The sequence below is a fragment of the Pogoniulus pusillus genome, chromosome 23, assembly GCF_015220805.1.
Source record: "Pogoniulus pusillus isolate bPogPus1 chromosome 23, bPogPus1.pri, whole genome shotgun sequence".
Lineage (NCBI taxonomy): Eukaryota > Metazoa > Chordata > Aves > Piciformes > Lybiidae > Pogoniulus > Pogoniulus pusillus.
Window position 1 is genome coordinate 10007505 of NC_087286.1, and position 15388 is coordinate 10022892.

At 47.5% G+C, this 15388-nt stretch overlaps 1 protein-coding gene across 3 annotated transcripts in view; it reads right to left on the reverse strand.

Annotated features, from left to right (window-relative positions):
- PLXDC2 (plexin domain containing 2) overlaps positions 1-15388 on the reverse strand; it is a 290185-nt gene that overhangs the window by 56748 nt on the left and 218049 nt on the right. For all 3 annotated transcript variants that reach the window (XR_010306540.1, XM_064162532.1, XM_064162533.1), the window contains exons 5-7: positions 13496-13618; positions 9299-9417; positions 1971-2070 (exon numbers count right to left, since the gene is read on the reverse strand). Coding sequence is in view for 2 of the 3 variants with exons in the window: in XM_064162532.1 (XP_064018602.1) it covers positions 1971-2070; positions 9299-9417; positions 13496-13618 (342 nt within the window). In the remaining variant the exon portion in view is untranslated. The remainder of the gene's footprint in view (positions 1-1970; positions 2071-9298; positions 9418-13495; positions 13619-15388) is intronic.

Consider the following 15388-nt stretch of genomic DNA (forward strand, 5'->3'; position numbering starts at 1 on the left):
AGAGTAAGTTTCAGCTGGAACACAGAATCAACCAGGCTGGAAAAGACCTTCGAGATCATGGAGTCCAACCTATCACCTTCTCATTAACTAAACCATGGCACCAAGTGCCTCATCCAGCCTCCATTTAAACACCTCCAGGGATGGTGGGCTCCATCACCTCCCTGGGCAGCTCATTCCAGTGCCTGACAACTCTCTCCCTGAAAAACTTGTTCCTAATATCCAATCTAAACATACCTAGTCTCAGCTTGAGGCCACTTGCCCTTGTTCTGTCTCCAACTACCTGTGAGAAAAGACCAGCACCAACCCCTCCACAATGTCCCTTCAGGTAGTTGTAGACAGCAAGGAGGTGTCCCCTCAGCCTCCTCCTTTTCAAACTAACCAAACTATCCCCAGCTCCTTCACTCTCTCCTCACAAGATTTACTCTCCAGGCCCTTCACAGCTTCCTTGCCCTCCTCTGCACTGGCTCCAGCACCTCCACAGCTCTCTTGTACTGAGGTGCCCAAAACTGAACACAACACTTGAGCTGTGGCCTCACCAGAACAGAGTCCAAGGGGACAATCCCCTCCCTGCTGCTTCTGGACACAACATTTCTGATCCCAGCCAGGATGCCTTTGGCTTTCTTGGCCACCTGGGCACACTGCTGCCTCATGTTCAGCTGCTTGTGCATTACAACCTCCAGGCAGTTTCCAGCCACACTGCCCCAGGTCTGTAGCACTGCTTGGGGTTGTTGTGACCCAAGTGCAGGAGCTGCCATTTGGCTCATCCCATTAATGCTGGCCCATGGATCCAGCCTATCCAAGTCCCTCTGAAGAGCCTCTCTACCCTCATTCAAATCAACACTGCCACCTACCTTGGCCATTTGTTCTCCAGCACTCAAAAGCCATCCATGTGCCTACAGGCACATCACAGCTATCTGTCATGATTCAGAAATAAGCATCCTCCGAGACCTTACCTCTGAAGTGAACCCTGGGCATGCCAGAAACCTCCTTCACACTACCCAGAGTTCACAACAAGCAAAAGATGGTACTCAAAGTTTCCATCTTCTCCATGGCAGGACATGGAAGAATTAGGACTTATGTTCACTCATACCAAAGACTGCTTTGTGTGCCAGAATGAGGAGCAACAGTACCTGCACCTTCAAGGCCAAGCCCATCTGCAGCCTGCTTGGAAGATTCATCAATTCATAACAGTTTAAACTGGAAGTGATCTCAAAGATTGTCCAGTTCTGAGCTGCTGCCGTGTGCAGGGACACCTCTCAACTAGACTCAGCTGCTCAAGGCCTCATCCAGCCTGGCCTTGAGTAGCTCCAGGGTGAGGGCATCCACAACCTACCTGGGCAACCTGTTTCAGTCTCACCATCATACTGAAGAGCTTCCTAAGATCCTGCTCTCTCTCAGCTTCAAGCCACTCTGCCTTGCCCTATCTCTAGGCACCCCTAGAAAAAAATCCCTCTGCAGCCTTCCTGTAGGCTCCCTTCAGCTACTGCAAGGCAGCTCCAAGGTCCCCCTAGAGTCTTCTCCAGGCTGAACACCCCCAGCTCCCTCAGCCTATTCTGACAGCAGAGGTGCTCTAAGCCTTGTATCACTGTTTGTGGCCTCCTCTGGACTCACTCCAACTTCCAGCCTAGATATTTTTCTGGCTTTGGATACAGATTAATTTTCTGAGGAGGTTGCTTCTTCCCTACTATGGAAATGCAGACATACTCCAGATAAACTATCTCATGGAATATCAGATTGTGCTGCTTGACAGATTAATTTTACATTACTTGCCTGACCAAGTAATTATCAGCTCAAAAGGGACAATGACAGAGAAAGCCACACTGGGAAATAGCAGGCAAATAAAATCACACTTGAATTAACAAGCTGAAATTAGCTAAGTGATTTGTTGTGCAGCTAATCATCCTTAATGAAGTCAGCTTATACTCATTCCTCAGCATCCTAAATATTAGCACCACTGGAACTCTACTTACTGGGAATCTGCTGGATCCTGTGCACGACCACAAACGCATCTGAGAGTCCCACTTTGACAGGGTGGTTGGTGGAGCTTATCTGCGTCACAGCGACAGGGATCTGGGAGACAAAAGAGGAAACAGGTGTGAGGTACTGGAGGGCAAATATCCAGGCCACAGCACTGCACAGAATGAGCATCTGACCACTGTAAATTCAGAGAGGCACAGATTCATAGAACAGGCTTCTCTAAGCTAAGCAGTCCCTTCATCATCTTCTCTGGACTGCCCTTACGACCATACAATCACAGAATGCTTTGGGCTGGAAGGGACCTTAAAGACCATCTCGTTCCAAATTCCCTGCTATGGGCAGAGACACCTCCCACTAGCCCAGGTTGCTCAAGACTCTGGCCAGCCTGGCCTTAAACACCTCCAGGGAGGGGACATCCACCACCTCCCCAGGCAGCCTGTTCCAGTGTCTCACCATCACACTGAAGAACTTCTTAGAATCATAGAATGGTTTAGGTTGGAAGGGACCTCAAAGCTCAGCCAGTTCCAACCCCCACCATAGGCAGGGACACCTCCCACTAGAACAGGTCACTCAAGGCCTCATCCAACCTGCCCTTGAATATCTCCAGGGAAGCAGCAGCCACAACCTCCCTGGGCAACCTGTGCCAGTGTCTTACCACTCTCACTGCAAACAACTTCTTCCTAACATTCAGTTTGAATCTCCCCTCTGCCAGCTCAAACCCATTCCTCCTTGTCCTGTCGTTACAAGACCTTGTCCATAGTCCCTCCCCAGCCCTCCTGGAGCCCCCTTCAGATACTGGAAGGCCACTCCAAGGTCTCCTCAAAGCCTTCTCTTCTCCAGGCTGCAGAGCCCAAACTCTTGTAGCCAGTCCTCATAGCAGAGCTGCTGCAGCCCTCTGAGCATCTTGGTAGCCTCCTCTGGACTGGCTCCAACAGTTCCATGTCCTTCTTGTGCTGGGGGCTGCAGAACTGCAGACAGTACTCCAGGTGGGGGTCTTAAGGTCCTGCTATCCCTCAGCTTCAACTTGTTCCAGTGTCTCACCACCCTCACTCTAAAGAATTTCTTCCTAATCTCCAATCTAAATCTGCCCTCTTCCACCTTCAATCCCTTCCCTCTCATCCTATCAGTCTAAGCCCTTGTCAAAAGTCTCTCCTCAGCTCTGCTGTAGCCCACTTCAGGTACTGGAAGGCTGCTCTAAGGTCTCCCTGGAGCCTTCTCTTCTCCAGGCTGAACAGATCCAATTAGAAGCCCTAAAACAGGTGCTTTATAAAATGCAGTATAATATGTCTAAGGATTTGGTGAGGACTGAAATTACTGGGTTCAATTTTTATCCCATCCCAGTTTCCTTCGTATCTTGTACAACAATATTCACATCAACACTTAGAGGTGGAACAATTGCTCATGACAAGACAGAAGAGAGTAGCAATTTTCAGTCATTTCTTTCCCCTAGTTGAAGGAAAGAAGTGTGCTAGCATCAGCCAAGGAGGAAGAAACAACATCTCAGCTGCTATTCACAGATTCACTCGTGGCAGTGGGTTGGAAGCAACCTCAAAGGGCTTGAATTGAACCCCTCTTCAACACACAAAGTGTGAAAATGCAGCAGGAATCAAGACTCCAACTCTTGTCACAGCATTGTCAAGGCTGGAAGAGACCTCAAGGATCATTCAGCTCCAACCCCCCTGCCATGGACAGGGACACCTCACACTAGATCAGGTTGCTCAGAGCCTCATCCAGCCCGACCTTCAAGACCTCCAGGGATGAGGGTTCCAGCACCTAACTGGCTCAGGTCACATGCAGTGAAAAGCCTTTGGAGAGAGGTCTGAAGAGATCCCTGGCTCAATGGTATGTTTCATATGCCTTGGAACACAAGGGAAAATATCAATGCCATGGAATTATAGCATGGTTTTGTTGGAAAAGACCTTTTAAGATCACTGAGTCTAACCATTTTCTGATGCTACCAAGGCTGGGGCTAAACAATGTTCCTCAGCACCACACCTCTTTGAAACACTTCCAAGGATGGGGATTCAACCACCTCCCCAGGCAGCCTGTGCCAGTGCTTGAGAACCCTTTCAGGGAAGAAGTGCCTTCTAATCTCCAACCTAGACCTACCCTGGTACAACTTAAGGCCATTTCTCCTCATCCCATCTCTTGTAACTAGGAAGAAGAACCTAACCCCCACCTGGCTCCAGGCTGAAAGCTGCAAAGAGATTCCTTCAGAGTCAAATAAGGCAGATGTGGCTGTGATTGTATATTATTAACCACTGGGATAAACTGCCAAGGGAAATGATGATTCTTTACCAACTGCTGCCTTCAGACCACAGTTTGATATCTGATGTTTCCAAGCTGGGCTTCAGATAACCAGAAATTACTAGGGCTGAAATCAGATGAAACTGGATCAGGTGTAAGAAAGTGCAAGAAACTAAGATAGAAGGTGCAAGCTCAGCTTTAACTCTGTGAAACCAGCCTGCTGGACAGCAGTTTTCAGAGAGCAGCAAAAATGCTGAGTGCAAAGATGCTGTAGCCATTAAATCGCACTTCAGTGCATGGCAATCAATGGCTTGCTTACAGAATCAACCAGGCTGGAAGAGACCTGCAAGCTCATCCAGTCCAGCCTAGCACTCAGCCCTATCCAGTCAACTAGACCATGGCACTAAGTGCCTCATCCAGGCTTTTCTCGAACACCTCCAGGGACAGTGACTCCACCACCTCCCTGGGCAGCCCATTCCAATGCCAATCACTCTTCTGGTCTTTGAGCTGAGCATGAGCAGTTGTTCTCCTTGGTCCCTAAATGCCATTCAGCTCTGCCTTTTCCTGATTACACAGAATCATTTTGGTTGGGAAAGGCTTTTAAGATCATCCAATCCAACCTTTGGTATGAGCTCCAAGCTTCTGTACTATGCTGCCTCCTTCCAGTGTTTCAAATGCATACTTTTGCATTTATAGAATCATGGAATCATTTTGGCTGGAAAAGACCTCCCAGATCATCCAGTCTAACCATTCTCTAACTCTACCAAGGCTGGAACTAAACCATGTTCCTCAGCACCACATCTCTGGGCAACATCCCCCTGGGAAGCCTGTTACAGTAGTTGAGAACTGCTTCAGGGAAGAATTTTCTAAGCTCCAATTTAAACATCCCCTGGTGCAACTTGATGCCACTTCTCTTACTATCACTTGTTACTTGGGAGAAGAGACCAAGCCCTGCCTGCCTCCAAACTCCTCTTGTCAGGGAGCTGTACAGAGCCAGAAGGTCATCCCTCAGCCTCCTCCACACTAAACACCTCCAGTTCTCTCAGCTGCTCCTCACCAACCCTTTTCTGCAGACCCTTCACCAGCTCTGTTGCCTGAATGAGCCCAGAGGAGAACACCAAGGCTGGTGAGGGGGCTGCAGCACAGCCCTGTGAGGAGAGGCTGAGGGAGCTGGGGGTGTGCAGCCTGCAGAAGAGGAGGCTCAGGGCAGAGCCCATTGCTCTCTACAGCTATCTGAAGAGAGGTTGTAGCAAGGTGGGGTTGGTCTCATCTGCTGAGCACCCAGGTACAGGACAAGAGGACACAGCCTGAAGCTGTGCCAGGGCAGGTTCAGGCTGGATGTTAGGAAGAAGTTGTTCACAGCTGAAGAGGCCCAACTCTTTTAACCTGTCACCACAGAGGAGGTTTTCCAGCCCTCTGAGCATCTCTGTAACCTCCTGTGGACCTGCTCCAGCAGTCCCATATCCCTTGTTGTGCTGGGGGCACAAGGATTGGACACAGAAACATGTTCCAGTGGGTTTGGATTGCCTCCTGAGATGAAGGCTGCACAGCCTTTCTTTGGATTGTTGTAAAAAACCTCTTTTGATTTGCAGACCACCATTTTTAGTGCCAATTACAAAAGCCTCTAACTCTGCAACGTATCTTAAGTGACGGATGGCAGTTCCACTCTGGACAAGAATAACTCAGTCCAGGACATTTCAGTGATTCAAACTGTGGGAAAACTGCAAATTATCCTATTAGTAAACTGCAGTTGTCTGTGTCTGAGGGTGTATGACAAGAACATTCACAACTCCTTGCCACGACAGCACTGTGGCTCTGGAGGGAGCTTGCAGCAGTGCTGTGACAGCAAGCAGCCTATGCCACTGCAGCGGAGAAACTGTTTATCCACATTAAGTGATTCCCTTCACACCATGCTAGGGAACCCAGTGTGATTGATGAGGTTGCCCGTTTTCTTCTGACTTCCTAAGTGAATCAAGTCTTCCACTGCCTGGCACCCTGCATCAGCGTTTTCAGTCATGCAAAATGAACACAGGATACAATCAATTCGGTTGGAAAGGGTCTCTGAGATCTCCGAGTCCAACCTTCAGACTGGACCACCACGGCCATTAAGCTGTGTTGCCAGGTGCACAGCCACAGGTTTCTTCAACACCTCTAGGGATAGGGAATCTACCACCTCCCTGGGCAGCCTGTGCCAACGCCTGACCACTCTTGCAGCAAAGAAATCGTTCCTAATCTCCAACCTAATCCTCTCTTAGCACTTTTCCAGGCCATTTCCTCTCCTATCACCTGATACCAGGGAGAAGAGACCAATCCCTACCTGGCTCAAATCTCCTGTCAGGGAGTTGTAGAGAGCAAAAAAGTCTGCCCTCAGCCTCCTCTTCTCCACACCCCCAGCTCCCTCAGATGCTCCTCTCCAGTCCTGTTCTCCAGACCCTTCACCACCTTCCTTGCCCTTCTCTGGACCTGCATCTCAATGTCTTTCTTTGGGTGAGGGGCCCAAAACTGAACGTAGTATTTGAGGTGTGGCCTGACCAGTGCTGAATCCAGGGGCACAATCACAGCCTACAAATAACATTTTGGGGCTGGAGTGTAACAGGCAGGGCAGAGCATCTCCTAACCAAGAATGGCATCCTCCCAAAAATGTCACTATTTCAATGTCAGAATTCATACACAGCTCTTGGCAAACTGATCTTGGAAAAAAGACAAACTGAAGCATTTCCCCTCCCCTTTTCTCTGGGTCTTGAAAAAGGTTTCCTTCTTTTCCCTTTCTATGACAGAAGATAAACAAAGCTTTGGTGCAGGCTCCTGTGATTCAGACCAGGCTCTGCTGGGCAAAGTTTGCCTTAAGTTGGAATCAAAATGCAAACTGTACTTGCAGGCTACCACATTCCTAAGCAGAGCTGAAGCAGAGCTTGCACCAATGTGCCCTTTCTCAGGTAAGCGAAGCTGGGCACATGGGCATTGCAGAAGCTGCTCCTGTGTACACTTCTGGCCCAGGGAGAGCATTCTGCAGCAATCCTGTTTGCAAGGTGCAAACTCATCTGTCTCAGGTGAAGATATGACTGCTGCCAGGAGAATAACTCAGATCCTCACTAGCTTCCTAATGAAGGGGAGAGGAGTGCTATTAGTTCTGCTTCGCTCGGGCGCATGCCTTCAAACACAGGCAGGAGAAAGGAGCCTGAAGGCTTATAGCAGAGAAAGAACCACAGAATGGTAGGGGTTGGAAGGGACCTCCAGAGATCATCCAGTCCAACCCTCCACCAAAGTAGCATTACCTAGGGCAGGCCACACAGAAACACATCCAGGTATGTTTGGAAAGTCTCCAAAGGAGACTCCACAACCTCTCTGGGCAGCCTGCTCCAGGGCTCCAGTGCCTCCACGCCAAAGAAATTTCTCCTCATGATGCTGTGGAACCTCCTGGGTTGCAGCTTGTACCCATTGTTCCTTGTCCTATCCCTGGGCACCACAAAGAGCCTGGCCCCTTCATCCTGACACCCACTCCTCAGATATTTATTATATTGAGAGACATTGATCAGATCCCCTCTCAGCCTTTCCTTCTCCAGGCTAAGCAGCCCCAGGGCTCTCAGCCTTACTTCACAGCAGAAAAGTCCCAGTTCCTTCAGTATCCTCACAGCTCTCCATTGGACGTTCTGCAGCAGATCCCTGTCTCTCTTGAACTGGGCAGCCCAAATTTCTCCAAGTCTGGCCAATCAGCTATATCACTCATTCCATTTTTTTAATGGTAGGAGAATGTTTTTAAGAGATAGCCACACTCTGAATGCCAAACTGAGGTTCAAATAGCCAAAGCAGGAAGGAATTTTGCTTTGCCCCTAGGGATCTGAGCTTATCCACCTCCTGATTCTCACTTGTAGGAAGTTCAGCTGGAGTTACAGCCTCTAGGCCACAGGGTCCAGCATCCTAGCACCTCTAGAAAGAACAATAAAACACCTGAAGTGACAACTGAAATACTGAACACTCAGAGCATGCAGAATGACCCAAGTGAGAGAGAACCACATCTGGGTGCTACAAAGGCAAACCAGATAGCCTCAGCCTAACCAGAGGTACCACCAAACAGAAAACCTCACAGAGCTAGAGACACAATCCAGTTACTCCTTTGAAATCCAGCTGACAGTAGGAAATGACAGCTGTAGGAGAAGAGGTGAGCTTCAGCTTCTAATGCTGATCAGTGATTCTAAGGTATTCTCAAACAGGCCCAGGTTAGGTGACCTTATTAAGCAAATTACAGAATCACAGAAGGTAGGAACTGGAAGGGACCTCTGGAGATCATTGAGTCCAAGGCCCCTGCCAAGGCAGGTTCACCTGAAGATCACAGAGCAACATAGTTGATTGGCTAGGGCTGGGTGATAGGTTGGATTGGATGATGGTGGAGGTCTCTTCCAACCTGGTTAATTCTATGATCCAGGCAAGTTTTGAATGTCTCCAGAGATGGAGAGTTCACCACCTCTCTGGGCAGCCTGCTCCAGGACTCCATCATTCTTAAATTAAAGAAGTTCCTCCTCATATTTAGTTGGAACTTCTTATGTTCAAGTTTGTGCCTGTTAGCCCTTGTCCTGTACCTGGGCACCACTGAAAAAAGCCTGGCTCCATCTTCCTGATGCTCACTCTTTAAGTACTGATCAGCATTGAGGAGATCTCCCCCCACAGGACCTTTCAAACCCCAACAGTAGTTTACTAAATCAAGAATTTACTAAGCCATCCAGAATTTACTGAACACTTAGCATTTAAAACCACTCCTACAAAAAAAATAAAGGCATTCAAAACCCAGGAGCAGCAAATCTGAGCCATGCTGATGGTTTTCAAGCCCATCCTCATGAACATCTCTACAACCAAATGTTCTATCTCAGCAAAACAGAAGCAATATCATGAAATGGTCTTAGAATAGCTTAAATGGTCTTACAACTTTTAAATAGCCTCCCTGCCACAATAAATCCCCAAACACCCAAGCAAAAAGAACCAAACAAAAACCAAACAACCCCCAAACAAAACATTAAATTCCTGGCAGATATAAAATAATTTGGCCACCAAAAAATGGCAATTTTCTGACCCAACTTACTTCTTTGTAGCCGAAAATGATACGCCCATCATTGAGCAGGGTGGCCTGAAAAGTGAAACTGCCCAGGTTGTAATTATCCTGCAGGTGTACATGGTCCCACTGGACAACTAGTGCTGTGCCTGTGAGCCCCAGAGTGGGGTAGAGAGGCAAAAGGAAGGAAAAAAAAATAAAGTGAGGAAAATATTCACACAGTCATAGAGCTGCCAAGGCTGGAAGGGACCTCGAGGAGCATCCAGTTCCAACCTCCCTGCCATGGGCAGGGACACTTCACACTGGATCAGCTTGCTCAGAGCCACATCCAGCCTGGCTTTAAAGACCTCCAGGGATGAGGCTTCCACCACCTCCCTGGACAACCTGTTGCAGTGTCTCAGCACCTTCATGGTGAAGAACTTCTTCCTGTATTAACCCACTCTAGGAAATACCCTTAATGGTAATCACTTCAGAGCAGTGATTTTGTCTCTTCTTAAGCAACTCTCAAGTCCAACACCTTGGAATGCCAATAACATGACCACATATTGCAACTGCAATCCTCTTAAAGGCAGCCACAAAGAATTACCTCATCTGCTTGCACAAAAACAAGGGAGCAGGAAGCTTGTTTGGAATTGCAGGAGTCATCAACCATCACTAAAGCAAGGACCCAGCACTCAAAATTTCAGCTGTAGCACCACAACCACTGCTCTGCTGTGGCTATTTTCACACACTGCACGTATATATAGATAGATATATGCAACCTGATGAGTTTATATAACCTGATGTGAAGTGCTAATAGCAAAACCAGTCTAGTAAAGTTCTCATTTGAGCAATTCAGAGCCTGCCATTACCTGGGCATTAATCTAGACAGCCTTATTCTACTGGTTTTATTTCTGCACACTGCAAGCTCTTGGCTCAAGGTTTTGCAAGTTGCAGAATAATTAGGTGCTGGTAATAAATAACTGCAATTAAAATGAAAAACACAAGGAATTCCTAGCTGGGGGAAACTTTGAGGCTGTTGCAAAGAGATTTAGCTGGGAGAGGCTAGTTAATATTCACAGAAGTACTCTGGTTGAATATCCACTTATCAAGGCTAAAACCGTACCCCAAGCAACTTGCAGGCCCTGTGAGGATGTTTTACAGTTGTTGAGGGTTAGATTCAAGCAGCTTGTCTGAAAGACACTTATCACCAAAACTGTGTTGCCTGAAAATGACTTTTTTTTTAATCTTTAAATGGCTTCTTCAACATCCTTCTCCCCTCAGTGCTAATGGGAGCTGTGTGCCTTGATTCACAACTCTTGGATTTCATTTTGTCCTGGAGCATTCAAGGTGGGTCACAGTGCAGCCAGCTCAGTGGGCTTCTGATATAGCAGTGAAACATTTATTTTTGGGTCACAGGTGACAGGGTCACAGGATGTTAGGGGATGGAAAGGATCTCTGGAGAGCTTCCAGTCTAACCCCCCTGCCAGAGCAGGACCAGAGAATCTAGCACAGGTCACACAGGAACACATCCAAACAGGGACGGAAAGGTTCCAGAGAAGGAGACTCCACAATCTCTCTGGGCAGCCTGTGCCAGGGCTCTGGGACCCTCACACTCAAGAAGTTCTTCCTCGAGTTGAGGTGCAACTTCCTGTGCTGCAGTTTCCTTGCTCCTTGTCCTATGCCAGGGCACAAGTGAGCAGAGGCTGTCCCTGTCCCTTCCTTCCTGACCCCCAGCCCTCAGCTATTGATAGACATTGCTCAGATCTCCTCTCAGCCTTCTCCTCTGCAGACTAAGCAGCCCCAAGGCTCTCAGCCTTTCCTCCTCAGGCAGTGCTCCAGTCCCTTCAGCATCCTTGTAGCCCTCCCTTGGACTCTCTCCAGCAGATCCCTGCCCCTCTTGAACTGGGGACATCTCTTCTGTGCTGTAACTTTCACAAACACACCTTGGTAGGGGATGTTGTGGAACTAAGGACACACAGATTTTTGGTGCATATGGCAGCGAGTCCACCACACCCTGTGTCCTCCTTAAGCACAGTACCTGCTCATTAACTGTGCACACAGGACATTCTTTTACCTTCTGTGACCACACTCTGAATATTGATCTGATAGAATTTTAAAAGTGCCTTTAAAGGGAAATTTAATTCTTGGAGGAAAACCAGCCAGAATTTATTGTAGTTCACCTCTGAGTATCCATTTGCATCTCAGGTGAAAGCCAGTTGCCTCCAAAAGAGCTTCCTGATGCCCACAGTCTTTATGTACTTGAATGTGTACCTAAATTCTTTGCAGTTAGCTCCATCAGTGAGGTTATAAAGGGTCACCACACTCTGTGCTTGACCACTGCAGTGGTCCCTTATTTCACAGGGATAAAACATGGAAGAATAAGAAATAAGGATGTGAAGATATAATGTGCTCAGTTTCTTTTTATCTGGGGCATGACAGCAAATTCTTTGTCCTAAAGCACACAAGGTCCAAAGGATCATCATAAAGAGACCCCCAAAACATCAAAGAATATTCAACCTTGTGATACACCTGGTAGTGGCCTGGAAGTCAGTGATAGAATGAGGATCAGCAATGCCTCTCCCAGAGTGCTCAAATTCTTGCAGTAAAGATGACAAATCTCAGGCCATAATGTCCAATGTCTGGGCCACTCAGTTCAGGAAGAACCTTAGGGAACTACTTGAAAGAGTCCAGCTCAGAGCCACACAGATGATGAAGGCAGTGGAACATCTCTGTTACAAGGAGAGCCTGAGGGAGCTGGGGCTGTGCTGCTTGGAGAGGAGGAGACTGAGAGGTGACCTCATCAGTGTTGATAAAGATGTAAATGTGAGTGCCAGGAGGCTGGAGCCAGGCTCTGCTGGGTGATGCCCAGTGACAGCACAAGGGGCAGTGGTGGAAGCTGAGGCATAGGAGGCTCCATGTGAACCTGAGGAAGATTTTTTTTCCTGTGAGGGTGACAGAGCACTGGAACAGGCTGCCCAGGGGGATTGTGGAGTCTCCCTCTCTGGAGATATTCAAGTCCTGCCTGGATGTGTTCCTGTGTGATCTGCTCTGGGTGATCCTGCTCTGGCAGCAGGGGTGGACTGGATGAGCTTTTGAGGTTCCCTTCCAGCCCCTGACATTTGGTGGATTATTCATTAACTCCTTGGACATCCTCCCTGCAAGGAGCAGGATTTCCTCATGGAAGTCTGTTTTACTGGATAAATAGCCAATAAAATATCCAGCAAAACAAATGGTGCCAGTAATGGCCAGGGTGAAAGGAAAGGTTACAACTAGGTGCAAAGCTTACAGGATACATTCTGACGCCCCACCTGAAGCACAAAAATTAACACACCTGGCTGGAATTGTGACAGATTTGGGGATGTGGTTGTAATTCATGCTTGGATTCACTACAGAAAACAAACACCACCACACAAAGACTGGACTTGGACTTAGCCAGGAAGATGTAACACAACCCTAGGTCTCATGACACAAAGCTGTGACACTGAACTCTGTTTTAAATGCAGAGTAGAGAGTCAGTGCCACTGTACTGGATCACTAAGGGCCTGAGGTGAGGCACCTGATGCCTTTCAGCCACAGAGGTTATGCTTTCAAACTATTGATTACAGCTGCCTGCAGGGGAAAGGCATCCACAGGCCTTTGAAATACCTCACAGAGCTTCAAGTTCTCATCCTGCAGTTTGCCTTTTACCCTTGGGTGTAGATGAGTGCATCAGGGTCCAGCCTGTAGTCACTGACAGCTTTACTAACCTCATGCCTGCTCTGCTTGTCTGTGTTCATGCTACTGCATCCCACAGTAGCATGTGCTATTTTAGCTAGTGCTATTTACTCTTGAAGCAACAGGAATTTGCACTTGCATACAATAGAGACTTTCATTTCTCAAGCCTGATAAAAATGATTAGTTTGAGCCTTAAGGACTTTAACATCCAGAAGGTATCTACCCAGTTAGGGAAAAAAACCCACCAATACCACACTACATTCATGACTCTTTAACCATGCTCTAAATGAAGTGCTGTTTATGGATGCTCAGCTCCTTGCTTGCTCTAAATGAAGAGATATTTATGGATGTCCAGCTCCTTGCTTTAAAGAGCTTAAAAGTTAAAGAAAACCAACCCCAAAACACAGCCAAAAAAAGCCCCAAACATTTATAAAAGCTTCTATTCCCCCCACCCCTCACAACCAGTTCTTCAGGAAACCATGAAGAGCCAAGGAACACAGACACATCCATTCACAAAGGACTGCTACATACCATTATCAAAGTATCTGACTGTTGAGTTTCTTGACACACTGGGGTCAAAATTTGCCATTAAGGGTGCAATGTATTGGGTAGCTGTTAGCATTCGATGCACAACTTCTCCAGTATATATGAAACCTACAATCAAAAACAATAAATACAACAAAAATCAAGACCATTCCAGTAAGTTCTGAAAAGATTGCACAGAATGGCAGTGCAAGGAGTTGAGTTTGTTCTCCTCATGCTTGCCTTGCCATGGTTTGCCCCAGCAAGGTGGCTGTTTATGGGCAAGAGCACAAGATATGGGATTCTAGCAGCTAATAACCAGGCCAGGCCACAGCTTCTGCTCTCAGAGTGTTGGGGTACAAGCTGGGGGCTTGCTGTGACAAGTCTTTATGGGTGCTGTGGTACTATAGGAGTTTCCTGCCCTATCCCCCTCCCCCCCATGAATTCACCAGACTACCTCAGCTGGCTGGAGGTTAAGGAATGGAGCCATACTTAGAGCAGGGCTCAATTTACAAGCACATATATACAATACATAGATATTCACACCTACATACAGTGATGTACAAGTTAAAAGTAATGCAGAAATACAAATGCCCTCCCAAACAGCAGAACCACCCAGCAGAGCTTCCAAACCAACTCTCCTCTTTCTTCTACCCCTCCTCCCTTGGTTGAGAGTCTCTTACATGCAGGGGATGAGTTGTGGGAAGTCAAATAAGGAATTGGGAGGAAAAAAATAGTGATTAGATTGGGTTACACAGGTTCAGGCAGAGCAATCAGTGAGGCAGGCAGCAGCCAGCCAGAGACTGGCCAACTTTTGTTTGTTTCTTGTTTTTACATCTCTCAGCAGAATAAAAGGCTGATGCAGACATCACTGTTACTTTCTTTTCACAGCCAGTGATCCAATTTCTCTCATTACAATATTCCAATTAGCCTCAAACCAGCACAGGTGTTTGGATGGTGAGCATCCTCACTGGTGACTGACACAGCAGTGCAGAGCCAAAAGAGCAGGCAGGTGATGGTGAGGCTGAGTGTGGTGGATTAGAAGCTTCTCCCCCACACTTAGAATTTACCAGACTAACTCAGATGGCTTGGAAGTGAGCTGAAGCTGTATTTACAGCAGGGCACATTTTACAAGCACATTTACACAACATTTACAAGTATATATGAGCTAGAAATAATACAGAAATCCAAACTCCCTACTGGACAAAAGAAACTGCCCAGGAGGGCTCAAAGCTACCTGCCCTCTTTCTTTCCCTTCCCCTGTCCCAGACAGACAACCAAAACAAAGCAGCACCCAGCAAAGCTTAGGTGTTAGTTGGTGAGATTAGAGCAGATCAGGGTTAAAAGGAAACAATTAGACCTAAGGACACAGAAAGGAACAGGGCAATGTCTCAGGACACAGTGAGAGAGAACACTGTTTATGTTATGGCTTTCTGTCCCTCTCAGCAAACCAGTGAATGCTATAGACATCACTATTTTTGTCTTTTCACAACCAGAGATCTAATTTCTCTCATTAAAACGTTCCAATTAGCCTCAAAGCAGCACACTGGGACTAATGTACATATGCAATGTGGGACAGGGACCTCGACCACATCTCTGGACGACCTGTTCCAGTGCCTCACCACCCTCACTGTGTAGTACTCCCTCCTCATGTCCAACCTGCTACACTTTCAGACCACTGCCCTTATCCTGTCTCCACAGGCCCTCCTCAGCCTTCCTATAGGTCCCCTTTGGATATTGAAACGTAGCTTTAAGGTCTCTCTGGAGTCTTCTTCTCCAGGCTGAACAACCCCAACTCTCTCAGCCTGTCCTCACAGGCTGCAGCCTTCTAATCATCATTTCTGCAGTGTCAGGTCATCCTTGAGCCCTGAATCCACAATACTCCTCAGATCAACTGTGGGC